Source organism: Gobius niger (assembly GCF_951799975.1).
Source record: "Gobius niger genome assembly, chromosome: 1".
Taxonomy (NCBI): domain Eukaryota; kingdom Metazoa; phylum Chordata; class Actinopteri; order Gobiiformes; family Gobiidae; genus Gobius; species Gobius niger.
The window spans coordinates 13,685,488-13,712,872 of NC_136852.1; the positions used below are offsets into that span (position 1 = coordinate 13,685,488).

A 27,385-nucleotide genomic window follows, 5' to 3' on the forward strand; every position below is an offset into this window, starting at 1 on the left:
GCTTTCTAGTAAACTGGATCCTCTGCGCCAGCGACAGGTGCCAGTGCCAGTCCGAGGTGAAAAGATGGAGGTGCAGTGTTGGGGGGACAGCTCCAGCGAACAGTTTGGACTCAGACAGACCTCGGATAGTCCCGTGTCCTGGACTGTCCCTGAAGTTGTTTCACACATCTCGTGCGGAGAGCAGCACACTTTATTTCTGACCCAAAATGGGAACATTTTATCCTGCGGACACAACTCGCACGGACAACTGGGACGCAAGAAAGGAGAGAAGATTGGTAAGATAGTCATGAGTAAGAACAAAGCAAATACAGCATTTTCTTAGTTTATTTATCAGAAATTGCTTCATTAAGATATGTATGTGCAAGTGGTCCAGAGACTTTTTTTTTTCACTTTTTTTTTTTTTTTTTTATTGTTTTCGTTCAGACCTTTTTTCATCCATGTTATTATGGACCATGAATCTTGAGTTGTCTTACATGAAATGTGCTATACAAATAAACTTGCCTTGTCTTGAACACATCAAGACAACAGAGTTAGGTTTCAGTTTCGTTTCTGTGTGAACTGATGCAGCGAAACCTAAAGTGCATCATGACCATAGACTGTATGATTATGACACAGGCAAGATTTTCACAAGAACAGCTGACACCATTCTTCTTAGATCTCGTAACCCTGGCTGAGATGATCTGTTCTAGAACATAAATGTTACACTTTTTATTTATTTATTTTCCTTTTGTTTGTTTTTTCTTACTATTGCAACTTCACTGGTATAAACCTATGATTACCACAGACATTATCCCATCAAACAAATAAATAACTAGAAACTTAAAAACCTGACATGTAAAGCTTCAATTCACACTACTGAATTTAGTTTGAATTTTCAATAACAATTTTTGTCCATGTTTATTCGGTGTTATCATAACAATGCACAGCCTTTGAAAAATGTATTTAACCAGTCCCTATCCTCTCATTTAAGGACACGTGAACAACCTGGCAAAGGTGGTGGCGATGGCGTGTGGGCAGGACCACTGTGTGGCGGTGTGCGCCTCCGGGATGGTGTTCTCCTGGGGGGCAGGAGAAGATGGACAGCTGGGGGTACTACCACCACATGACAAGTACATGCCCAGGTATTGGAATAGGGAATAGGCTTTTAAAAATATATATATGTATTCATTTAAAATGATTCACATTGTTTTTCTAGTCCTGTGCCCATGCCATTGCCAATACCAGTGGTCCAAGTGGCCTGTGGAAAATCTCATTCCTTGGCTTTGACTCAAGGTAAAACACTGAAAATGTGTGTTGTTGTGTTACTCATTAGACTCTAGTGAGTAACACGACAACATACATGGCAATGGCCCAACCCTGACACTGTAATAGAGGCTTGATTAGAGCCTCTATTACAGTGGCATGGTTGGCCCATTGCTGAGCTAAAGAAAATAATTTAGCAAAATAGGCCTGAAAATGGGGGGAAAATGCATACATTTTATTCATAAAATAGTTGGCTCTTTGAGCCACAACATCACAACTCAGTCCTGCTTCCTCCCACTGTCCATCATAATGCAAGTTCTTTAACTGCACACTGAATTGCTAAAATTGAGTAAACATGAGCATATGTTTTCCATGATAGGATGAACCCCAGTGTATACAGTAGCTAATAGATGGATAATTAGTGTATTTTCTCATACCTGGTTTGCAGGTGGGGATGTGTTTTCGTGGGGCTTGAACATCCACGGGCAGCTGGGCCTGGGGAAGGAGATCTCTCTGCAGTTCACCCCACTGTTGGTGCGTTCACTGAACGGCGTGGCTGTGAGCATGATTTCTGCAGGATCCAACTACTCTCTGTTCCTCACGCTGCCTGGCCCGGTCTACTGCTGCGGCGCTAACGGCGTGGGGCAGCTCGGACTCGACAGGGTGGATGAGAAAGGTGCAAAAGTCACAAAAATCTGAAAATAAATCCTTTGGCCAACACAAGGACCTTGTAAATGGCATGATTTGTTATTTTTTCATTCAGGAAGGTTCAACGTCTGTGTGGTGCCTGCTCTCCGAAATATTGGTGTATCTTTTATAAGCTGTGGCGAGGCGCATACTGCAGTTTTAACCAAGGTAATTAGACATTAGTAATTAATGTCTCACCAGAACATAGCAATCCAGATGCTTTTATCCTAACACAGATAAGGAGGACATCATTCATCATTATAGAATGGCAAAAAGAGGATGTTGAATAAATCAGAGAAAATCATTTAGACCTGGTTGTTTGTGTCATATTTTTACATGTTTTGACTGCACTGCAGCCTATAGATCATTTTTCCGCTGACAATGGCGTAAAGGGACTATACAGAGTTTAAACATTTTAAAATTATGTATTTTCCTCCCCCTACATGTTCCAACAATGTCCTAATGTGTAGAATGAGCCCAGACCTGTTCACCACAACTGCGTCTAAAATCCTGCATTGTCACTGAAAAAGGGTCCAAAGTGCCGTCATGCACAAGCTTAATATAGAAGCTGCAGTTACGCATAAGACCTGAGGTGGCAGTAATGAGCATGAAATAACGAACTTGCATCTAGCCTCTTTAAGAACCTTTGTGTATGCTGTGCCTTTGATAGAGTGGTCAGGTGTTGACCTTTGGAGATGGAAGCCACGGTCAGCTGGGGCATAACTCTACAGACAATGAGCTGAAGCCTCGACGGGTTGAAGATTTGGACGGACTTGCCTCTCTTGCCTGTGGGAGGTAAACAGATTCATATCCTGAAATGTATGAATTTAAGGTTTTCAATGATTGTGTTTTTTTCTTTCAGACGTCACACTTTGGTTTTGACTGCCTCTGGTCGGTGCTGGGCTTTTGGCGATGGAGTCAAAGGTCAAATGGGAAATGGCCAATCAGAGAGCAGCCTGACCCCTGTGGAAGTTCAGCTGGCAGAAGTGGCCTCCTCGGGTATGACAACATGAAACACAAGTGTTATTTTACTATTCACATGCTTCTGTTTGGTTTAGCAGACTTGAAAATATCAGCTGGATGGAACACAAACTTTGCCTACAGCTCACCGGTAATTCATACTGATTTGAGGTGTCTTTGTGAGTGTTGGTTATAGTATTTTAACATTTGTAAGTAAGAAAAATCTACTTTTCAGAGCCGAAGTGTAAATCCAATTATAGGACGGCTTGAGGAAGCAAGACTGCAAAAATGGCTGTCAACACTCCATAAGAGTGATGACTTTGTGAGGTATTTATGCTGCACTTATCATATTGATTATTACATATATTTTTCAAATATACTTCCACAGAGACATCGTGGGGATGTTTTTCTCAAGTTCAAGTCTTGTTGCAAACTTTACAAAAGCTGAGTAAGCATATTAGTCGATTTACAATCTAACATGTTTATAACAACAAATATTGCTCATGTATTGATTTATATATTGATGTTTCAGGGGCTCTGTCACTGAAGTAGGAAAATTAACTGTGGATCTGGAAGCAGCGAGTAAAGCATTTGACAAGATGGTGGAAGTTCCCTGGATAAAAGATACAGTCAGGACATCTCATAATTAGAGAATATATCCTCAAATCCATAGTATTATAGCATAACTTTGACAATTCCTTTTTAGATGAAGTTTGAATTGCTGATCAACGTGCTGCTGGATTCGGCACCAGTCATGAAATCTCCAGAGGTCATCCCACTGGCCCTGAGCTGCCCCACAATGCAGGAGGACTCCAACGTCATGAATGTGGTGTTGCCATTGGCCGTCATTATATCGGACTTAAGAGACAACAATATTTCACAACTCAGTAATAATCTGACTTTATTTATTGAATGGTAATTAGTATTTTGAAGTCAGTACCTACTATGTTGTTGTTTGCTTTTGTTCCCAGAGAGCTGGTGGTCTTCCTCGTCACCTGCAGTCTTCATGAAGCAAATTCTGGCCTTCAAAAACGCTTTGGTTTTTATGCTGAGAAATGGCCTTTTGCAGACCCATAACCTAGGAGTAAGATTACTGCTGGAGGCTCTAAAACTACTGTTCAAGGTCAGTGACAACAACACATTCAAGGGTCTAAAGCACCTTTGTTAAATAAGGAATATGAGCTTTGTTGTTGCTGTTTGGCAGGTTTATCCAATGTTGAAAATGCAATGTATTTTTCTGAGCACAGTTGTTTATTTTCATCAGGCAAACAAATCTGGGAAGTCCTACAAAGTCCCACTTAGCACTTTCTATGTTGAAGAAATTATCACCTGCACTCAACCACAAGAAGATGTATTCGTTTGGTTTTGCTTGTCTAAACAAAAGGTAAAGCTCATATTTTGATCTCAATATTCCAGTCTGCTCCAGTTCAATGTTCAAATAATAAACTTATTTTAAAAGGCTTTTTGGGTTGTAGGTTGTTAGGACAGTACGAAGGGAAGAGGGGGTGAAGAGCAGGGAGAGACATTCAGCAAATTACCGTAATAACAATAACAAATAAAAACAACTTTAAAATAAAACCAATCAGGATGGTCCCACAGAAATGTCAGTGTGTCTGTTTTATGTACAGTAAGTTGTAGCGCCAGAGGAGACACTATTGTACCTTTACTTTAGAAAAACAAAAGACTGTAAATTCGGACACATGAGAGTCAAATAGCTGTCATTTATTGGTAAACAAAATAACGATGTATAATCAGAGATGAGGTTGAGAGTCCTCCTGATGTGAATTGTGTGCTTAATTTCAGGATGATAAGACGATCCCTGTCAGCTTCTGCAACTACCCATTTACGCTCCCTCTTGTCTGCAAACTCGCAGTCTTCAGGACCTTTGCCGCCGTCATCAAGGTTTCCTCTAATAACTGTTTAATAACGTAGATGTAATAATGTGCACTAGGGCTGCACAAGTTATCGCCAAATTAAGAAGAAGAAGAAGCCACAGCATAGGACCCTAAAATCATTGAGGGCTTTTATCTCACTGAGATTTACACAATCTTTGTTGACACGGCTGAAAACAAAAAAATGCAGAATAACATAGCAATGTGCAACAGTTCAGTTTTAGTCATGATTTTCTTAAAGGAACAGGCCACTGTTTTTCCATACTGAGATATGTTCTTAGCTGAGCTTAGACGAGTTGATGCGTACCTGTCTTGTCTTTGTTTTTGCGCTCAGTCACGCAAAAAGATCAAAGATGTTGTTAGCATTTAGCCTCTCCTCCTCCTCTCCTCTGTGGGGCCAAACGGGGGTGAAGTTAGAAGCGACCTAGCTCTTCCACTCCTATTTAAATACAGTTACGTGAGTAGTTACACCGTCCAAGTATAGTTACACAAAATTAAACATGTCGATTTTCTAAGTGGATAAAAAGGGGAACTACAACGTAATAACACCTTAGGAGCACTTCGACGTCCGTGCAGTTGGGTGTGACTATACTTGGATCGTGGAGCTACGTATTTAAATAGGGGAAACGTGAAAGAGCTTGGTCGCTTCTTACTTTACCCCCGTTTGGCCCCATAGAGGAGGAGAGGCTAAATGCTTACAACATCTTTCGTCTTTTTGCATGAATGAGCGCCCGGCAAAGACCAGACAGGTACTCATCAACTTGTCTAAGCTCAGGTAAGAACATATCTCAGTGTAGAAAAACAGTGGCCTATTCCTTTAACTTAGTCTTGTTTTAGTCCTGATTTTGTCATCTTTTTGGTTTTGCGGCCCAAATATTCTCCTATTAAAATAAAAAGTTAAAGAAATTCTATATATGTGTGATTCCAGGAGGCCTCCCGAACTGCTCATATCATGTATAATATGTTGCCTCCCGGATGGCAACGCGAATCCCTAAATTTGCCGGACTCCCCTCCTGCTCCGGTCTTTCAGCTGACCTTGAGACGACATCACCTGGTGGAGGACACCTTCAGACAGCTCTATGCGGCCGATACAGAAGCCTTCAAAAGAGAACTAGTGGTAATGATGATAAGAGTTTTGGGAGGAGCTTTGTAGTATCTTCTCCAGCCAGTGGGTGGGGCTGTGTTCAAATGTCTTGGGTCCAAAAACATAACCAGTTTTGCTAAGTGGCTGTAAACTATTGGTCAAGTTTTGGAATACCTACAATGTGTTCATCTTTCTTGAAAATTATGCAGGTTAGTGCCTCATTGTACTTTGAAATAAAAGCATAGAACAATTAAGCAATGCATATTCAAAAATAAATCACTTTATTTGAAAAGTGAAGGCACTGGAGGCATTCTTATATGTATGGAAGCCGGGTTCCGCCATGTGAGAAAAATAAAAGCCCAACATGAAGTAGAAATTACGAGATTTAAAGTTATAAGCCTTTATTTAAACACAAAATTTCGATTTTAAAACATGAAATTACGACTTTTAAAACTCTAAATTTCGTGTTTTAAATTTGTGTTTTAAAGCGCATATGCTGATCCGGCTGTCCAGATTATGTTTCCCCATTTTTTAACGCTTGAAGGCAGCATTACGTATTCTAGCATGATTCTAGCACAACTTCAAATTCACCAAAACAATATGACTGACAAAATACTGCATTTAATTGAACATTCACATGGAATCGAAGCAAATGCACTCTTGAGCTGATTTTAAGCAAAAATGGCCGGTGGAGAGTAGACGTAAAATTAAAATAGATGTGGCTTAAGTGGCCGCATTCATTGATATCAGTAAGCGAAAAAAAAAAAAAAAATGTAGGTGAGTTGGTACATCAACCAATCACAAGTCATGAGAGTTAAACGTCATTCATATCAACCAATCACCTAAACCCTGACCCTGCCCTAGCCACTAACCTTAAGGATAGCATCAGTAGGGTCAGCACCGTTGAGACAGCATGCGCAGTTTCTGTATGATATTACGATTTAAAAGTTGTAAAGACGATACAACTCTTAAAAACTCACGAGTTTTAAAAGTTGTAATTTGGGGATTTAAACTCGTAGTTTTGAGATTCAAACTCGTAATTTCGAGATTTATAGCTGCCCTAAGTGATGTCTTTTTTAATGTTTTTCGTCAGTAGGTGGAGTGGTGAACCCTGCCCTTCCCCGTCACCCACAGCTCCTCACTCCCCTCCACATGCTCCACACGCGGCTCTGATTGCATTCAATGAAATACGTAAATCTCAATAATCTTGTGTGACACACAGTTATCAGTATAAATAAGATATGTAGCAATGTAAACATTATGAGACTTACATTTACTTGCTAACTGCAACCTTCATTAAATTTTTTGACATTTAGAACATAATGCTTCCATTTAGAACTAAGTTTACAGTGCAGATTTTTTCCCCCCACAACCCATGAACGCCTCATGGGCTTTATGGCCAAACAATTCTTTGTTTGAATTGTTTTAACCAATGAAACTGGCACCTTCAAGTGTCTTGAAGTTTTCCCCAAGTATGATCAAGACTTGTGCTTCCAAAGTCATGACATCTGGGCTTTCCCAAATTATTTGAAGGTGTAGGAATCTTAGTGTATGTACAGTAAACTTCTGATTTTGTAAAAATGTGTAAAAAAAAAAATTTCAATTGACCTAAAAAAAAAAAAAAAAAAGGCAATTCTGGTTCCATGTCAGACAGTGAGGGAAAAATGCAAATGTGTGTTTTTATAAAGTGTATGTAAACATATGGTTCCCGCTGTATATGTAATGTATGGCTATAAAATAATTCTGGTTATTATTTTCCTATAATCTAGCAGTCCTACTCCTTCAGAAATATGAGAAAAATTTACTTTTTTCTTTGATGTGTGTTTGTCAGTTGGGGAAAATAACTGAGAACAAAAAATATGCATCTTGACCAGGTGCAGTTTGTGGACGACAGGAAGCACACCAATGTGAACAGGAAGGATTTCTTCTTCCATGTCTTTGAAGAACTGATGACTCCACAATCCGACATGTTTATGCACAACGAGAGCCAGACCCTGTTTTGGTTCCCACCCAAGGTCAGTATAATAATGAAGTGGGGTTTCCTGTTTCCTTTAGAATACTTTGGTTATAAGGTTGCTCTAGCGTTCATCATGAGCTTTATTATTTACCTTTTTAAAGCAGTAACTTGTTTACCTTAATAAATCCTTTTCGTAGTCCCTCTGTGGGTAATACAAGGCACGTTAATGGCAAGATCAGGGGGGGCTAGCGCCACTTATACAGTATTTACAGCCAAGTTTGAGTGAAAAGAATTATCTCCATTGTATAACTGGATGTACAATATCCCTCTCTCCTTTTGTCTTTTCTGTCAGCTTAGTATTTACTCTCACGGACAATGAATGAGTTAAAAAAACGTAACATGCTACCTGCTACCATGTCACCTGCAGTGCCACTTATGGCCTCTAGGGGTATGAGTTACATAGTACTGCTTTAATGCAGTATTGAAACTTTTTTTTTTTATGATAGTTATAGCTTCCGAAAGTGAGCTAAGGTGTTCTATGATTTTGATGATATGCAGAAAAAGTGAAAATTTCAAACCATGCTTTTTTATTTACAGCATTTAGTTTATGCGTGTTAATCTGTATAACTATTATTTCAGCCAAAGGTGCCGGAGAAGCAGTACCATCTGTTTGGAGTTCTCTGTGGGCTGGCTCTCTACAATCTGAACATCATCGACCTGCCGTTCCCCCTGATCCTCTTCAAGAAGCTCTTCAGAGTCAACCCCTCCCTGGACGACATGAAGGAGTTTGAGCCTGTAATGGCACAGTAAGTCAGAAACTATTATCTGGTGTGGCTTGTTTACATGCATGAGATTCATGTATGTTCATCAATATGCACTGTCCTGCCCAAATAAACCAATAAATAAACAAACACAACATCACAGTGAGTGTCAGAAAATCCAACATGATTGTTGTTTTACATTTTAGGTCATTTCAGTGCATCCTGGAGGAGTACACGCCTGAAGTGATCGAAAGTCTGAACATAACTTTTACAGTATGTCACTCCACAATACAAATATATTCTTTTTGTCTGTTTTTTTTTAACAATATTACTTTCTCTAGGAGAGTTGGGGCGGTGAAGTGGCAGAGCTCGATCCGAACGACAAAGAAAAGCCTGTCACGAATTCCAACAAGTATAAAGCACATACGTTGACCAATATAGTGGAGGTGACTTTTTCATGTTTGTTGTTGTTGTTGTTGTTGTTGTTGTAGAAAAGAGTTTGTGAAGGCCTTCATCAACTACGCGTTCAAGACTTCAGTGGAGAAAGTGTTTGAAGCCTTCGAGAAAGGGTTTTTCAAAGTGTGCGACAGGAAAGTGGTGGATCTCTTCCAGCCTCAGGAGCTGCAGGACGTGATGATGGGGCAGGAGTCCTGGGACTGGGAGGTGTTTAAACGGGTAAAACTTCCACCATTTTGTCTAAATGAAACAGGAATAAACTGACTTCAGCAGACTAGTGATTCTCCGGGTCATTAGCACCCCTCTCAGCAAAGCCTAGAATTTCTCTTTTTACTGCCCCCTTGTGGCCATATTGATTGATATAGTTCCCCTGCTCGATTTGCGATATTAGTAACTTATTTGTGTTCGGCGATGGTATAAAGATGCAACTTAATTTAAACAATATTAGTTGATTTGGTATGTGTCAATTGCATTTGTTTATTTTCACATTCTCATCAAGTCATTAGTCTCATAAATCTTGATCTGCTTTTGTAATCCCTGGTGTATATTATTCGTAGAACACTGTCTACGATGGAGAGTACCACGCTGATCATCCAACCATTGTTGCGTTTTGGCAAGTTTTTGATGAACTGACAGAAGAGCAAAGGAAGGGCTTCTTTTGTAAGTAAAATATTAACCATATCACTGCAGCTGTGTTTAACCTCTTAGCCCCCACCATTACCAAGTGCATTTTCTCCAGTTCAGCTTTATCCAATTCAAAACGTTTGCAGCCTATAGCCAGGCCAGATTAATGCCTCATTTGATCCAGAAAGAAACCTTGTCTATTTTTCATGTTTTATTTGTAGGGTTGACATTATAATAGTAACAAACTGCTACATGATCAGTAAAATATGTCTGAAACCTTTCTGAGCCCAGCTGTACTTGTCTTTTTCTCCTGCTCCAGTGTTCCTGACGGGTTTCAGCCGCGTGCCCTTGACGGGGATGAAGAGCATTACGATGACCATCGCTGTGCTGTTTGAAGGCACTGAGGCTCATTTCCCTGAAGCCCTCACATGCCACTCTCTGCTGTATCTGCCCCTGTACCAGAGGTATCCAGTGGAGGGGACCGTGAGGGCCAGACTCCTGCAGGCCATCAACCACAACCGGGGCTTCTGGAAGGAATAGCTGACAATATATAGATCCCAGACTACATATCCTTAAAAAATCTTTGAAAAAACATAGTAGTCTGCCAGGCCCGGCAAGTGGTAATGATGATCAGAGTTTTGGGTGGAGGGTTGTAGTATCTTTTCCAGCCAGTGAGTGGGGCTGTTTTCCAATGTATCTGTGTCTTGGGTCAAAAAACATTTGCTGCGTCCGAAACGAGCAGATTCGTAAGATTTCTTACACCAAACCGGATGTGCGTCAGCGTGCGCCATGACAAGTTGCTTCCGAATTGGGCATAGGGACCTCTGGTGCTAACTAACTGGTGATTAGGAGCTATGTACCATCCCATAAGCCACTGCACTAAACCCCCCCATCCCCCTCGCCCCCACCCTCGAGTGATTTATGCGCAACCACTGTTGATTGACAGGAGCACATTTAATAATAAAAATAATAATAATAAAAAAACAAGATTTTGCACAAGCCAAACTTTATAAAAGTGACAAAATACATGTTGCTCAGTCACATGTCAGTGTGTTAAAAAGCGGATTACATGCTTTTGTTTTCATTTAGTAGAAACTTAAGCCACATGGCTACAAAAGTAATTGAGCTACAGTAGCAAATTAGCCATGATGGCTAATTTGCTACTGTAGCTTTATGAAACAGCTGTTGAAATAAAATAACACTAAAGGGAAATGTATGGATCATTTGGATTTTATTTCTCCTTAAATGTCTTTGTTTGGACACTATGTTGTTGTTGGACACTATACAGCAGGGGGCGACATGCACTTTTGTTTGGCCTGCGCTCCACCAATAACTTTAAAGAAGAAGAAAAACAGCTGTTGGTGATGTCACTTCCCTTTCCCCTGTTTAAGGACGGACGGATTGTTCAAAATGCTGCTGAAGCTCTAGTTCACTAACTGCATAGAGATCTAACAGTCGACCCCATGAAAGGTTAAGGAGTTAGTTGCTAGTGTTTGTGCTTAGAGGCTACAATTTGATGGTTTCAGACACAGCCATAACCTGCTTTGCTAAGCGGCTGTAAACTACTGGTCGAGTTTGTACCTAAATGTACCTAAAAATACCTAAATGTTTTCAGCTTTCTTGAAGATCATGCAGCTTACTGCCTTATTGTACTTTGAAATAAAGTGTACAAGATGCTGCAGGCCGCCTCCTGACCAATACAAAGATCACTGCTGTTTTGTGCTTCCTTACACCAGCTCCCTGTCAGTTTCGTGCTCAATTTTACTTTTTGTCCCTTACAAAGTTTGTGTATTCATTGTATATAAGATACCTCTATTTACTATCTAATTGTTTGCACATTTCCTGTCTATTCTGCACACTCTAAGTGTTTTTGAGAGCTGAATGTAATTAGATCAATAAAGGCTTATTTTATCTTAATTTAAGGTTTTGTTGTTTGTTTTTAAATGTCTCCACTGCTTGGGACTTATTTGAGTGATCTATTGCGACTTTATACCCCATCCAGAGCCTTGTGGTCAGCTGACCAGCTCCTATTGGAAGTTCCTAAAACTAGGGACAAAACGAGGTGATAGAGCCTTCTCTGTGGCAGCACCTCGACTATAGAACAGTCTCCCTTTTTCTGTCAGGTCCTCTCAGTCTATGGAACAGTTCAAGTTCAGACTGAAAACACTGTTCTTCTCCCTGGCCTTCAATACTAGCCAGCTGAGTGCATCTTGGCCTGTTATGTTTTACCTGTATTGTATTTATATTTGACCTATTGTTGGTTTGAAGCACTTTGGTCGACTTAAGTTGTTTTAAATGTGCTGTACAAATAAACTTGACTTGAATTGAAAAAAAAAAGAAAGGTATAAGGTATAGCTCCTCGGTCCGTGTACTTTTGCGTTCATTGTATTTTCGATTTAAAAAAACCCTGAGTATGTTGTTTTTTAATTTGTCTGTATAAGACATTTACTTGATAATAGTCACTGCCAACAGAGAACATACAACAAATTATTCGATTTTATTGATTACGTTGAATCGTTTTCTGCGTCAATTTGAGTACCCGGAAATGAAACTGGCTTGATTAGGAGAACAGCTAATTAAACTTTAGTAGAACAGAGTCTCTTGTCTAAAAGATAAATTCCAAACGCTATTGACCAGCGATCAGCGTCTGGCTTTCGCGCTGCTCACGTTCACAAACACGTCGTGCGTTCTGGCCATGTGACGCGCCGTTTACGCACGGTTATTCCAGGAGACCATGTGGCAAAATATCCTGAGGAGCACAATCTTCTCCCTTCTCATGGTAGCCTTCTGTTATGCGCAAACACCCACCAGCCCATGCTTTGACACGCTTTACGCAGTCTGGAACTACGCACAGCGCCACTTTTATAGACCCCAGACACACTGGCCAGGTCTTCTGCACGTTTATGGCCCTGCTCTGAGTAAACCATTGCCTTTGTGACGCGTTTTGACATATATTGCACTAAAGGTGAATTGGAGCGGCCACACCGAGCTGTGCGTAACGCGCGCCATGGGCAACTCACAAGATGCATTCCTCAAAATAGAATCAATCCTATTTTTCCACGCGTGCGTTAAGCGTTGGGATGCGTCGCCAGTGTGTTTGGCCTAGAGCCACAGCAGCCTGTCAGGACCTTTCTCACAACTTAAAGCAGGGCTGCCAACTTTTCACCAAACTTTGGAGTGAGACATTGGTCGGTCCCGAGCTGGGGGGCTTTTTCATGGCGATAGTGTCTCGTAATCGTACTAAATTCTAAGCCAAAGCAAGTGTACGATCTTCATGACTGAGCACATCAGGAGCTGCATATGGATCAGAAGGGGTTTGGCACCACCCCACATGACCATCAGAACCTATTGAAAGTGTGGGAGGGTACTCTGAAGGGGGGTTTGGGGGTCCTCCCCCAAAAAATGTGTTATTTATATCCCGGCCTACCACAACTACTAGATGCACTCATGCAGTGTTCATTTTAATTTAGTTTTAGCGATTTGAGATGGAGCACCTTTTGAGAGAAATCACTAATATAGGGGCGACAGAGGTGCAGATGGTAGAGCGGGTCGTCTCATGATCGGAAGGTCGGGGGTTCGAATCCCACCTCCTGAAAGTGCACACTGTCGTTGTGTCCTTGGGCAAGACACATTGCCCCCAGTGTCTGCGTACATCGGTGAGTGAATGAGAGTATGATCCTTGCTGTAAAGCACTTTGAGTGCCTAATGTAAGTGGAAAAGCGCTTTATAAGTTGAGACCATTTGCAATTTTCAGTTTTAGCCACGTTGGTGTAATGTACCATGACCTTTGACCTGGGAAAGTGGAATCTACCTTGTAACCTAGCAACAGGTCATATTCCAAAATGTGTCATGACACATTCCTTCCTGCTCCATATGGAATGCTGTGTCTGTTGCTATGGTGAGTCCAGGTCATTTCTGCCCAACTGTTGGTTTAGTTCACATTGCGACACCGTCTTAGCAAACGCATTCACAAAGATGAAACTTCCTTGAGCTTTTAACATCTGCTGAAAAGCCACACTCCTCTGGATTCGGGATTGAAATGGGGAGAAGGTGGCCAGCCCTGACTCTGCTAAATCTCCAACATCTTGTTTGAGGTCAAAAGTTCCCCCCCACAGACATTGGATTTCCATGCAAAGACTGTCTTATCACAAAGAAAGAAACAGATTTCAACTGTTTGTTTCTTTCATGACACTCATGAAACAGGTCTGAAGCTGCTGCTGGCCATGGACCCTCTGGACGAGACCAAAGACTCTTTACTGACAATGTGACTAATGTACATATTAACTGCCTCACTATGTGTGTCACACATAGACAAGACTTTGAAAGCGCCGCACGAGAGTCTGCAGTACGTGAGGAGCTTCTCTTAAACGTGTTAAAAGAGGATTAAAGGCATCTCATCATAGAAATTGAAAGAACATCAGAAATATGAATCCCTCGGGTTCAGGAGCAGAAAACGTCCAGCAAACATTTGAGCCAGCGAACAGCGCCAACATGAGCGAAGGCTACAATAACCACGCTTTGCTCCATTTGGGGATTTTCCCACAGAACAAGAACAATTTCTGAACGATCCTTCAAGACCAAAGCATCAACAAATTAATATGTAAATAGGTCAAAATTACTTAAACTCAAAACTTTACTATAACTTTTACTATTAAGTCAAATGAAAACTGTGTCTTCTAAAATATGAATATAATCTTCTCGGGGATAAACACACATCTCAGCTCCCGTTGGTTTCCTCCGCAGGCCGGAGCACTGAGGCACCAGGCGGCCGTCCCAGGAGGAGAGCGCCCCCTACAGGAGAGCGCCCCCTACAGGAGACCAGGGCCCAGACAACGTTGAGGTGAGGAAACAGCTTAATGCAAGTGCAAGGACGATGCTGCTCGAACGACAGCGGGCCACAGAGCGAAGACCTGCAGCTGCGTCTGGAAGCCTCTGACCCCGGGGTCCCGCACGGTGGGGTGGGAGGGGCCTCTGCGGCGAGCGGACCCTACGAAAAGCTGATTAGTCGTCAGGGAGGTAAATTTGCTGCCATTGGTGTGACAGGGCCGGTGTTAGGACAGGTCGGTGGTTGTAGGACTTGAGGGCGGGGGGAGGATTAGGACAGGATGGTGGTCACCGGAGTAGGGGGAGGGGGGAGGTTTAGGACAGGACGGTGGTTACAGGAGTAGGGGGGGGGAGGATTAGGACAGGACGGTGGTTACAGGAGTAGGGGGGGCGGTTCTCTCACATCAATGGCATAAAATTTGCTTTTACTGAGCTCAGTTTGGTAGAGATTTGATAGTCCAGGATGGGACGGCATGGGGTAAAATAGCGAGGGGTAGGACATTGCGCGAGGGGTAGGACCTCGCGCGGGGCATTAGTGAGGGGTAGGACATCGCGCGGGGCATTAGTGAGGGGTAGGAATCGCGCGGGGCACTGCCGAGGGGTAGGACATCGCGCGGCCTTTAGCGAGGGCTAGGACATCGCGCGGGACTTTAGCGAGGGCTAGGACATCGCGCGGCCTTTAGCTAGGGCTAGGACATCGCGCGGCCTTTAGCGAGGGCTAGGACATCGCGCGGGACTTTAGCGAGGGCTAGGACATCGCGCGGCCTTTAGCGAGAGCTAGGACATCGCGTGGCCTTTAGCTAGGGCTAGGACATCGCGCGGCCTTTAGCTAGGGCTAGGACATCGCGCGGCCTTTAGCTAGGGCTAGGACATCGCGCGGCCTTTAGCGAGGGGTAGGACATCGCGCGGCCTTTAGCGAGAGCTAGGACATCGCGTGGCCTTTAGCGAGGGCTAGGACATCGCGCGGGACTTTAGCGAGGGCTAGGACATCGCGAGAGAGGATAGGGCGTGACCGTATGAGGCGTGAAGGTACTGCGTGTAACTGGACTGGGCAGCGACAAGATAGCTTTTCTGAGTTCAGCTCCGGGACAGATGAGTCACCAAACCCCCCCATGTGCAGGACCCGGGGCAGGGCTCCACGCAGCTGCAGTGGACCTCGTTCTGTGGCTGCTGTCGCGGGCAGCATCGCTTTGTACCTGCATTTAGGTTGTTTCTTCAGCTCAATGTTGTCTGGGCCCTGGTCTCCTGTAGGGGGCGCTCTCCTCCTGAGACGGCCACTTGTTGCCTCAGAGCTCAGGCCTGCAGAGCAAAATAAGGGGAACAGCTGGTGTGAGTTTAATCACTCCTTCCCTCTTAAACTCTGTACAGTGTGAGTAAGAGAGTAAGAATGTCTGACAAATGTTTAGAGGTGATCAGGAACTGTCTGTTTTTGAAGTTACAAAGATGCTTTTACTCAAGTAAAGTGCTTGAACTTATTTTAATAGTAAAAGTTGTTCGGTCAAATGAAAACGGTGTCTTCTAAAATATGAAGATATTCTTCTCAGGGATAAACACACATCTCAGCTCCCGTTGGTTTCCTCCGCAGGCCGGAGCACTGAGGCACCAGGCGGCCGTCCCAGGAGGAGAGCGCCCCCTACAGGAGACCAGGGCCCAGACAACGTTGAGCTGAGGAAACAGCTTAATGCAGGTGCAAGGACGATGCTGCTCGAATGACAGCGGGCCACAGAGCGAGGACCTGCAGTTGCGTCTGGAAGCCTCTGACCCCGGGGTCCGCACGGTGGGGTGGGAGGGGCCTCTGCGGCGAGCGGACCCTACGAAAAGCTGATTAGTCGTCAGGGAGGTAAATTTGCTGCCATTGGTGTGACAGGGCCGGTGTTAGGACAGGTCGGTGGTTGTAGGACTTGAGGGCGGGGGGAGGATTAGGACAGGTCGGTGGTTGTAGGAGTAGGGGGGGGAGGATTAGGACAGGACGGTGGTTACAGGAGTGGGGGGGGGAGGTTTAGGACAGGACGGTGGTTACAGGAGTAGGGGGAGGATTAGGACAGGACGGTGGTTACAGGAGTGGGGAGGTTTAGGACAGGACCGTGGTTACAGGAGTAGGGGGGGCGGTTCTCTCACATCAATGGCATAAAATTTGCTTTTACTGAGCTCAGTTTGGTAGAGATTTGGTAGTCCAGGATGGGACGGCATGGGGTAAATTAGCGAGGGGTAGGACATCGCGCGGGGCACTACCGAGGGGTAGGACATCGCGCGGGACATTAGCGAGGGCTCGGACATCGCGCGGGGCACTACCGAGGGGTAGGACATCGCGCGGCCTTTAGCGAAGGCTAGGACATCGCGCGGCCTTTAGCGAAGGCTAGGACATCGCGCGGCCTTTAGCGAGGGCTAGGACATCGTGCGGGACATTAACGAGGGCTAGGACATCGCGCGGGGCATTAGCGAGGGCTAGGACATCGCGCGGCCTTTAGCGAGGGCTAGGACATCGCGAGAGAGGATAGGGCGTGACATTATGGGGCGTGAGGGTACTGTGTGTAACTGGACTGAGCAGCGACAAGATAGCTTTTCTGAGTTCAGCTCTGGGACAGATGAGTCACCAAACCCCCCCATGTGCAGGACCCGGGGCAGGGCTCCACGCAGCTGCAGTGGACCTCGTTCTGTGGCTGCTGTCACGGGCAGCATCGCTTTGTACCTGCATTTAGGTTGTTTCTTCAGCTCAACGTTGTCTGGGCCCTGGTCTCCTGTAGGGGGCGCTCTCCTCCTGGGACGGCCACGTGTTGCCTCAGAGCTCAGGCCTGCAGAGGGAAATAAGGGGAACAGCTGGTGTGAGTTTAATCACTCCTTCCCTCTTACCAAACTGTACAGAGTTTAAGAACGTATGACAAATGTTTAGAGGTGTTCAGGAACTGGGTCGTCTTCAGAAGTTTACTGTCATATATTTGAAGTTACAAAGATGCTTTTACTCAAGTAATGACATAGCCTAATGAATTCTTTGGGACTGAACTTAGAATTAAACTCCTCGGATCTAATCAACAAGATGGATGACTTCCATCCTCTCCAGACTGGCACTCCTTTGTTTCTCCTTTCGCCAGAAGCAAGACCCCCTCTGGGATAGCAAGGAACCCGCTAAAAGTAAAAACAGGAACTGATACTAATGTTAAAACTCATTCGCAAAGATGCAATTTCCTTGAGCTTTTAACATCTGCTGAAAAGCCACACTCCTCTGGATTCAGGATTGAAATGGGAGGAAGGTGGCCAGCCCTGACTCTGCTAAATCTCCAACATCTTGGCCTTGTGTTTGAGGTCAGACAAAGTTCCCCCCCACAGACAGTGGATTTCCATGCAAAGACTGTCCTATCACAAAGAAAGAAACAGATTTCAACTATTTGTTTCTTTCATGACCCTCTGGACGAGACCAAAGACTCTTTACTGACAATGTGACTAATGTACATATTAACTGCCTCACTATGTGTTTCACACAAATGTTTTACTCTTTGTTGAATATTTATCAGTAATTGATGGAGTATTAATGTTGCCTTCAAAATTAGAGGTACGGCCTGATCTGGCTCTCTTATAAAACTTCTCTTTGTTGTGGTGACCATCCTCGTGGTCACGCTCGTCTTCCCTCCATTTCAAACCTTGTGTTTCTCATTTATTTTTCTGTAAAAATATATACATTTTTGAGCTCAGTATAATCGTAAACGCTCCTTTTAAGTCGACAATTTACCATTTGGAGCAAATCCTGGTAAAAAAAATAGCTTTACAAATTTAATTTTGTCTTTAATTTTGTAATTAATTAATTTATTGATTTATTTGGTCGGGACAGTGCGTGTTAATTAACATACATGGGTCTCGTGCATGTAAACATGCCACACTGGATTGCAGCCTTGGGCTAATTCCATCCGTTTTTAGTGGTAGGGGAAACTGTTTTTTGATCACAATTGTTAAAAGCACTTTTTGCAACATAATGAAGCCCTGGACGGGCTCGACCAAGCGCCAGCCGCAGTAGAACAGCTCAGCGCGGCTCCACGAGAGTACCCGCGCTGGGCCTGAGCGAGTATACTGGAGAGCCTCTGGGGACCCACACAAGGAGAGAAGTGGTCAAACCAGGCGCACCTGGCTCCTCTCGGGCGCCACCAGGCTGACCACCACGGTGCCAAACCCGTCCTCCAAAACAAGTGCTGTCCACCTCCATGGCCTCCAGGTAAAAGATCGCCTCCATCCTGCGGTGTCTGTCGGCTTGGTGTTGAGCGCAGGCTACTCCAGCTCTGCCCAAAATGTCCCCTTTGACCTCGCCATCGCCATCCATAACTCCGGCCAATGATTATCTCCCTACATGTTTCGTGTGGGTTTGATCTCTGTGGCCGCGTTACATCGGTTGATTTTCAACCTACCAATCAGCGAGCAGGGGAGGCGGGGCTTGTAGGTGTAGCATCTGATCGCTCTCTTCACTCACTCGGGCGCATTACATCGCCTACGTGAAATCAGATCCAATCGTCTCAAACTATAAAAGGAGTTCACCCCTACCACCTGAAAATGGAGCTCAATTGTGAAGATCCAGACCCTCTGTATGAAATGAGTATGAGGTAAGACCAGGCTACCTTTGACCATTTTTATTAGGCTACATTACTTTTAAAAACCCTTTGTAAATCGATCAGGCCAAACCGTATTAAAGATAATTAGACCAATGTAACAAAGATACTCCATCAATTACTGTAATTGTCATTCACCCCATTTCAGACCTGTTATACATTAATAATGTTGATGCTTAAGTGTATGTGTGACCTCAAATTTTGAATAAATATTCACATTTGCATTTAAAGTTTGGATTTCTACGTGTTGTTGTGCTTTGATTTCGTCAGTATAGCACGGGGCTTTACCAGCCCAGTGACCGAGACGGGTCTGCGGCCAGATACACTTGCAGTGACCGCAGAGCGTGGCCTGTTCTTGGGCTTGAACTGCGCTAGCTTAGCTTAGCACCCCTGCTAGCTTAGCTTAGCACTGCCGCTCTGCTGCCGCTCCACTAAAGACTTGGATGTAATAAACTTTTATGTGTGCTGTTTTCCTCCACAGCAAAGTTTCACTTCCGGGTATTTGAGCCGACGCAGAAAAAAAATCAACAAAAGCTTAATTATTTTTTTCCCTTTTTGGATACTCGATTATGAAGCACTTGTCTGGTACGGGGAAATGTAGAAGAAAAACAAAACTATATTGCAACAATGCAGAATATGTAAAAAACGCAATTCTTGATTTTGCATTTTACTTTTAAAATCGAAAATATAATGAACGCAAAAGTACACGGACCCTCCTTCAACAACATTTTGCATGGTCATATCTAGGAGTGACGGTCATGCCTTCGATTTACACTGTTGCCCTCATGTTAGTTAGAGAAATTTAGATATATTTTAAAGAGCAACACAGTAACGGCTACAATCAGTACCGTTTGGTTGCTTTAAAATGTTGAATTACATAAGTAAATTAAAAAAGGTCGTAGTTTTACCACTCATTCTGTTGTATCTGTGCGACACAGGCTACAAACAAATGTCTGATTATCAGTGAACGCCTCATAGTCAAAACAAAACTCGCGGAGGCTCTCTAGTAAACTGGATCCTCTGCGCCAGCTACAGGTGCCAGAGCCAGTGTCAGTCAGTGAAAAGATGGAGGTGCAGTGTTGGGGGGACAGCTCCAGCGAACAGTTTGGACTCAGACAGACCTCGGATAGTCCCGTGTCCTGGACTGTCCCTGAAGTTATTTCACACATCTCGTGCGGAGAGCAGCACACTTTATTTCTGACCCGAAATGGGGACATTTTATCCTGCGGACACAACTCGCACGGACAACTGGGACGCAAGAAAGGAGAGAAGATTGGTAAGATAGTCATGAGTAAGAACAAAGCAAATACAGCATATTCTTAGTTTATTTATCAGAAATTGCTTCATTAAAGATAATGTGCAAGTGGTCCAGAGCTTATTTATTTTTTCCACATTTAAAAAAAAAAAAGTTTTGTTCAGACCTTTTTTCATCCATGTTATTATGGACTATGAACATTGAGTTGTCTTAAATGAAATGTGCTATACAAATAAACTTGCCTTGTCTTAAACACATCAAGACAACAGCCTTGGGTTTCACTTTCGTTTCTCTGTGATTAGATGCAACGAAACCTAAAGTGCATCATGACCATAGACTGTATGATTATGACACAGGCAAGATTTTCACAAGAACAGCTGACACCATTCTCTCTAACCCTGGTTAGGAAGAAACTTTGCTCTAGATCATAAATGTTACATTTAAAAAATGTTCCTTTTTTTTTTTACTATTGCAACTTCACTGGTGTAAACTTATGATTACCACAAGCAATATCCCATCAAACAAATAAACTAGAAACTTACAAATCTGACATGTAAAACTTCAATACTGAATTTAGTTTGAATTAAAATAACAATTTTTGTCCATGTTTTATTCGGTGTTATCACAACAATGCACAGCCTTTGAAAAATGTATTTAACCAGTCCCTATTCTCTCATTAAAGGACGTGTAAACAACCTGGCAAAGGTGGTGGCGATGGCGTGTGGGCAGGACCACTGTGTGGCGGTGTGCGCCTCCGGGATGGTGTTCTCCTGGGGGGCAGGAGAAGATGGACAGCTGGGGGTACTACCACAACATGACTTAGGCGACAAGTACAGGCCCAGGTATTGGGACAGGGAATATGCTTTTTAAAAAATAAATAAAGTGTAGCCGCCAGGACTTCATTTAAAGTGTTTTACTTTGTTGCTTTTCTAGTCATGTGCACATTCCCATGCCGTTGCCAGTGCCAGTGATCCAAGTGGCCTGTGGAAAATCTCATTCCTTGGCTTTGACTCAAGGTAAGACACTGACAATGTGTGTTGTTGTGTTACTCATTATAGCCTCTTTTACATGTCAAGATTAGGCCATTGTCATTGTAAGGAAGTAATTTAGCAAAATGGCCTGAAAATTGTACAGAAGAGCAAAAGGGGAAAAAATTATGCATTTTATTCATAAATTAGTTGGCTCTTTGAGCCACAACATCACAACTCAGGTCTGTTCCTCCCTCTGTCCATCATAATGCAAGTTCTTTAACTGCACACTGAAATGCTCAAGTTGAGTAAACATGAGCACATGTTTTCCATGATAGGATGAACCCCAGTGTATACAGTAGCTAATAGATGGATAATTAGTGTATTTTCTCATACCTGGTTTGCAGGTGGGGATGTGTTTTCGTGGGGTTTGAACATCCACGGGCAGCTGGGCCTGGGGAAGGAGATCTCTTTGCAGTTCACCCCACTGTTGGTGCGTTCACTGAACGGCGTGGCTGTGAGCATGATTTCAGCAGGATCCAACTACTCTCTGTTCCTCACACTGCCTGGCCCGGTCTACTGCTGCGGCGCTAACGGCGTGGGGCAGCTCGGACTCGACAGGGTGGATGAGAAAGGTGCGAAAGTCACAAAAATCTGAAAATATATCCTTTGGCAAACACAAGGACCTTGCAAATGGTATGATTTGTATTTTTTTCATTCAGGAAGGTTCAACGTCTGTGTGGTGCCTGCTCTCCGAAATATTGGTGTATCTTTTATAAGCTGTGGCGAGGCGCATACTGCAGTTTTAACCAAGGTAATTAGACATTAGTAATTAATGTCTCACCAGAACATAGCAATCCAGATGATTTATCCCAACACAGATTAGGAAGAATCATTATAAAATGGCAAAAAAGGTGTTGAATAAATCAGAGAAAATACAACAACGAGTTTTAACTATTTATTGCCAGACCTGTTTGTTTATGTCATATTTGTACATGTTTCCACTGCACTGCAGCCTATGGATTGTTTTTCCTCTGACAATGGCTTAAGAACCTTTGTCTATGCTGTGCCTTTGATAGAGTGGTCAGGTGTTGACCTTTGGAGATGGAAGCCACGGTCAGCTGGGGCATAACTCTACAGCCAATGAGCTGAAGCCTCGACGGGTTGAAGGTCTGGACGGACTTGCCTCTCAGATCGCCTGTGGAAGGTAAACAGATTCATATCCTGAAAAGTATGAATTTAGGGTTTTCAATTATTGTGTTTCTTTCTTTCAGACGTCACACTTTGGTTTTGACTGCCTCTGGTCGGTGCTGGGCTTTTGGCGATGGAGTCAAAGGTCAAATGGGAAATGGCCAATCAGAGAGCAGCCTGACCCCTGTGGAAGTTCAGCTGGCAGAAGTGGCCTCCTCGGGTATGACAACATGAAACACAAGTGTTATTTTACTATTCATATCAGTGGTGCAACAGATCATCATTGATCCGTGATCCGTTCGGATCAACATCTTCGGGGCACACACGTGATCCGCGGATAGATTAATGAAAAAAAAAAAAGTTGTGCGCACGTTCAGTCGACACACAGCATGGTCAAGACGAGCGGAGGAACGGAGGAGCGTGAACACGCGTTATTTAAATGGGAACATTTTCCCTTCCCTGTCACGAGCGGCTTTGGGCAAAGGCAGTGACAGGTGTGGGCTAGTATTTTACAACATCAGCTGATTTGATCAGAGTTTGTGGGGTTGGGGCAGACTGGGCTCTATTCATTTAAATTTTTACTATGGCTTCTGTCCCACGGCCTTATTTAGCAACAACCTGTGATTACACGTAGAATCCTATAGGCATATTGCTTGTAGTTTAAATACCATTGACTACAGTTTAGGTTTATTATTTATTTAATTATCTGGGATACATTTATATGTATAATATAATATGCCTTTTGCTGACACGAAAAATGAGCCGATCCGTGACTCTGATCCAAGGAACGATCCAAACCGTGAGTTTTTTGATCCGTTGTAACCCTAATTCACATACTACTGTTTGGTTTAACAGACTTGAAAATATCAGCTGGATGGAACACAAACTTTGCCTACAGCTCACAGGTAATTCATACTGATTTGAGGTGTCTTTGTGAGTGTTGGTTATAGTATTTTAACATTTGTAAGTAAGAAAAATATACTTTTCAGAGCCGAAGTGTAAATCCAATATTAGGACGGCTTGAGGAAGCAAGACTGCAAAAATGGTTGTCAACACTTCGTGAGAGTGATGAAGTCGCGAGGTATTTATGCTGCACTTATCATATTGATTATTTCATAAAATTATTTTTCAAATATACTTCCACAGAGACATCGTGGGGATGATTTTCTCAAGTTCAAGTCTTGTTGCAAGCTTTACAAAAGCTGAGTAAGCATATTAGTGGATTTACAATCTAACATGTTTATAACAACAAATATTGCTCATGTATTGATTCATATATTGATGTTTGACAGGGGCTCTGTCACTGAAGCAGGAAAATTAACTGTGGATCTGGAAGCAGCGAGTAAAGCATTTGACAAGATGGTGGAAGTTCCCTGGATAAAAGATATAGTCAGGACATCTCATAATTAGAGAATATATCCTCAAATCTATAATACTATAGCTTAACTTTGACAGTTCCTTTTCAGATGAAGTTTGAATTCCTGATTAGCATGCTCTTGGACTCAGCACCAGTCATAAAATCTCCAGAGGTCATCCCAGTGGCCCTGAGCTGCCCCAAAATGCAGGAGGACTCCTACGTCATGAATGTGGTGTTGCCATTGGCCATGATTATATCGGACTTAAGTGACAACAATATTTCACAACTGAGTAATAATCCGACTTTATTTATTGAATGGTAATTTGTATTTTGGAGTCAGTACCTACTATGTTGTTGTTTGCTTTTGTTTCTAGAGAGCTGGTGGTCTTCCTCGTCACCTGCAGTCTTCATGAAGCAAATTCTGGCCTTCAAAAACGCTTTAGTTTTTATGCTGAAAATTGGCCTTTTGCAGACCCATAACAGAGGAGTCAGACACCTGCTGGAGGCTCTAAAACTACTGTTCAAGGTCAGCGACAACACATTCAAGGGTCTAAAGCGCCTTTGAATATGAGCTTTGTTGTTGCTGTTTGGCAGATTATACAATCTTGACAATTCAATGTAATTTTTCTGAGCACAGTTGTTTATTTTCATCAGGCAAACAAATCTGGGAAGTCCTACAAAGTCCCACTTAGCACTTTCTATGTTGAAGAAATGATCACCCGCACTAAACCAGAAGAAGATATAGTCGTTTGGCTCACTGAACCAAAGGTAAAGTTTTTGATCTCAATATTTCAGTCTGCTACAGTTCAATGTTCAAATAATAGACTTATTTTAAAGGCTTTTGTTTAGGACTTTGTTAGGACAGTAAGAAGGGAAAAGGGGTGAAGAGCAGGGGGAGACATTCAGCAAATTAATAAAGATAACAAATAATAACAATTTTAAAATAAAATCAATCAGGATAGTCCCATAGAAATGTCTCTGTTTTATTTACAGTAAGTCGTAGCACCAGGGGAGACACTATTGTACCTTTACTTTAGAAAAACAAAAGACTGTGTAAATTCGGACACAGAAGAGTCAAATAGCTGTCATTAATTGGTAAACAAAATAACGATGTATAATCAGAGATGAGGTTGAGAGTCCTCCTGATGGGAATTGTTTGCTTAATTTCAGGATGATAAGACGATCCCCGTCAGCTTCTGCAACTACCCATTTACGCTCCCTCTTATCTGCAAACTCGCCGTCTTCAGGACCTTTGCCGCCGTCAACAAGGTTTCCTCTAATAACTGTTTAACATGTCTAATTTTCTGCTCTATGTTATCGCCAAATTATTGTTTTATTGCAAGAAGCCACAGCAAGGAGCCCTAAAATCTTTAGATTTACACAATCTTTATTGACATGGCCAATAACAAGAATGCAAAATAACTTAGCAATGTGCAACAGGTCAGTTTTAGCCATGATTTTCTAAACACACTGAGTGCCACGCTGTTTTTGGGATTTAGCTATTGAGTGCCAACAATCCAGACCATTTTTCATGATATTTGTAGCATCACAGCGTTTTCTATGTTATAGCTGTGGACACATGCTATGGCTTGTTTGAAAGCCGAGACTCTAATCTCTCCGTAGGTGAAAGCAGTTTAATTCTATGTGCCTCGGTTCCTGAGAAGTCTAAGCTAAAGAGAGGCTAGTTTTGATCAAAATCACTGATTTTTTTTTTCTAGAAATGGAGATAACAGGGTTTTATGCAACACTCTCCTTTCTGATCAACTCCTCTCTCCTCCAGTCTCTTCTCTGGACTGACACTAACGTTATGGGAAGAGGCAAATGCCTAAATATCCCCATTTCAAGTCAATTTTTCAACGACAACATTGATAACACATTTTGAAACACCGCGTGTTATAGATCGCTTTTTTTTTTTTATCGCATGTGCATTTAAACTGCCTGGTTTTCGGATTAAATACTTAACTCGGATGTTTCTCAGCCGTCCTTGGACCGATTTTGACCATTTAAAAACTCAGAGAAATGTTAAAATCTCAACTGTTTAGATCTTTCCATGGGAAGCCGCTCTGCTTTGTCAAACACGCTCGAGAGTTCTGTTTTTGGCACTCAATGTGTTAGTCTTGTTTTTGTCCTGATTTACTTTTCTTTTTGGTTTTGTGGCCCAAATATTCTCTTAATAAATAAACAACAAACAAATATGTGATTCCAGGAAGCCTACCAAAATGCTCATGTCATGTATAATGCACGGTCTCCCGAATGGCAACACGAATCCCGAAATTTCCCGGACTCCCCTCCTGCTCCGGTCTTCCAGCTGACCCTGAGACGACATCACCTGGTGGAGGACACCTTCAGACAGCTCTACGCGGCCGATACAGAAGCCTTCAAAAGAGAACTAGTGGTAATGATGATCAGAGTTTTGGGAGGAGCGTTGTAGTATCTCCTCCTGCCAGTGGGTGGGGCTGTGTTCAAATGTATCTGTGTGTCTTGGGTCAAAAAACACAAGCGGCTGTAAACTACTGGTCAGGTTTTAGAATACTGACATTCTTTCAGCTTTCTTGAATATTAAAAGATAAATCCCTTCATAAACCAAAATGTATCATAAACCTTTGACTTGTTTGATGTGTGTTTGTTCACTAGGGGAAAATAAATGAAAACAATATGCATCTTTACCAGGTGCAGTTTGTGGACGACAGGAAGCACACCAATGTGAACAGGAGGGATTTCTTCCTCCATGTCTTTGAAGAACTGATGACTCCACTATCTGACATGTTTATGCACAACCAGAGCCAGACCCTGTTTTGGTTCCCTCCTAAGGTCAGTATAATAATGAAGTAGGTTTCTTTTAGTATTCTTTGATCATAAGGTTTGCTCCAGTGTTCATTGGGAGCTTCATTATTTGTTTTAATGGACCTTTTGAATAAGATATCAAAACTATTTTTTTAATTATAGTTATAGTATAATTTGATGTTTTAGGATTTACGCACACGTTAAATGTAATTTGATCCTAGATTCAGATGGCCTTTGAGCAATTTGAGCTAAAACAAGCATCGAAATATCACGGTACAGCATTTCATAAAAAAGGAGGGCCCAACTTTGTGACATCACCTGGTGGAACAGAGTGTTTTGAGCAGCCAGACAGGAAAATTAGGATTACATATACAGGCATAAAGGAATCACAACAGAATTTCAAGCATGTTCGTATTATAACATGATTGAAATCTTCAGAAAGTCAGTTTTGATGACGTGCAGAAAAAGTGAAGATTTCAAACCATACTTTTATATTTATTTTATGTATGTTAATCTGTGTAACTATTATTTTAGCCAAAGGTGCCAGAGAAGCAGTACTACCTGTTTGGAGTTCTCTGTGGGCTGGCTCTTTACAATCTGAACATCATCTACCTGCCGTTCCCCCTGATCCTCTTCAAGAAGCTCTTCAGAGTCAACCCCTCCCTGGACGACATGAAGGAGTTTGAGCCTGTAATGGCGCAGTAAGTCAGAAACAAACACAACATCACAGTGAGTGTCAGACAATCCAACATTG

At 42.7% G+C, this 27,385-nt stretch overlaps 2 protein-coding genes and 1 long non-coding RNA gene across 3 annotated transcripts in view; 2 read left to right on the forward strand and 1 right to left on the reverse strand.

Moving 5' to 3' along the window:
- The first annotated feature begins 42 nt into the window (after positions 1–42).
- Positions 43–11,225, forward strand: LOC306975938 (putative E3 ubiquitin-protein ligase HERC6). Its single transcript, XM_079573759.1, has 24 exons — positions 43–275; positions 971–1,121; positions 1,196–1,272; positions 1,691–1,918; positions 2,006–2,097; positions 2,600–2,724; positions 2,792–2,928; positions 2,988–3,040; positions 3,125–3,216; positions 3,278–3,337; positions 3,422–3,518; positions 3,596–3,776; positions 3,861–4,012; positions 4,154–4,273; positions 4,693–4,791; positions 5,710–5,898; positions 7,740–7,880; positions 8,462–8,628; positions 8,790–8,856; positions 8,925–8,995; positions 9,075–9,258; positions 9,597–9,699; positions 9,983–10,356; positions 11,190–11,225. Exons 1-23 carry the CDS (start codon positions 65–67, stop codon positions 10,201–10,203), a joined length of 3,018 nt encoding a protein of 1,005 aa, XP_079429885.1. The 5' UTR covers positions 43–64; the 3' UTR covers positions 10,204–10,356; positions 11,190–11,225.
- The window catches only part of LOC306977246, a 23,213-nt gene continuing 1,805 nt past the window's right edge, over positions 5,978–27,385 (reverse strand). The window contains exons 2-3 of the long non-coding RNA XR_013793820.1: positions 11,265–11,385; positions 5,978–6,039 (exon numbers count right to left, since the gene is read on the reverse strand). This is a non-coding gene — a long non-coding RNA (uncharacterized lncRNA). The remainder of the gene's footprint in view (positions 6,040–11,264; positions 11,386–27,385) is intronic.
- Positions 20,105–27,385, forward strand: part of LOC306975930 (putative E3 ubiquitin-protein ligase HERC4) — an 8,836-nt gene continuing 1,555 nt past the window's right edge. The window contains exons 1-18 of the mRNA XM_079573744.1: positions 20,105–20,352; positions 21,014–21,173; positions 21,265–21,347; positions 21,707–21,934; positions 22,022–22,113; positions 22,379–22,506; positions 22,574–22,710; positions 23,346–23,395; positions 23,480–23,571; positions 23,637–23,696; positions 23,783–23,879; positions 23,957–24,137; positions 24,222–24,373; positions 24,502–24,615; positions 25,018–25,116; positions 26,054–26,242; positions 26,518–26,658; positions 27,166–27,332. Of these exons, the coding sequence (XP_079429870.1) occupies positions 20,142–20,352; positions 21,014–21,173; positions 21,265–21,347; positions 21,707–21,934; positions 22,022–22,113; positions 22,379–22,506; positions 22,574–22,710; positions 23,346–23,395; positions 23,480–23,571; positions 23,637–23,696; positions 23,783–23,879; positions 23,957–24,137; positions 24,222–24,373; positions 24,502–24,615; positions 25,018–25,116; positions 26,054–26,242; positions 26,518–26,658; positions 27,166–27,332 (2,381 nt within the window). The 5' untranslated portion in view covers positions 20,105–20,141. The remainder of the gene's footprint in view (positions 20,353–21,013; positions 21,174–21,264; positions 21,348–21,706; positions 21,935–22,021; positions 22,114–22,378; positions 22,507–22,573; positions 22,711–23,345; positions 23,396–23,479; positions 23,572–23,636; positions 23,697–23,782; positions 23,880–23,956; positions 24,138–24,221; positions 24,374–24,501; positions 24,616–25,017; positions 25,117–26,053; positions 26,243–26,517; positions 26,659–27,165; positions 27,333–27,385) is intronic.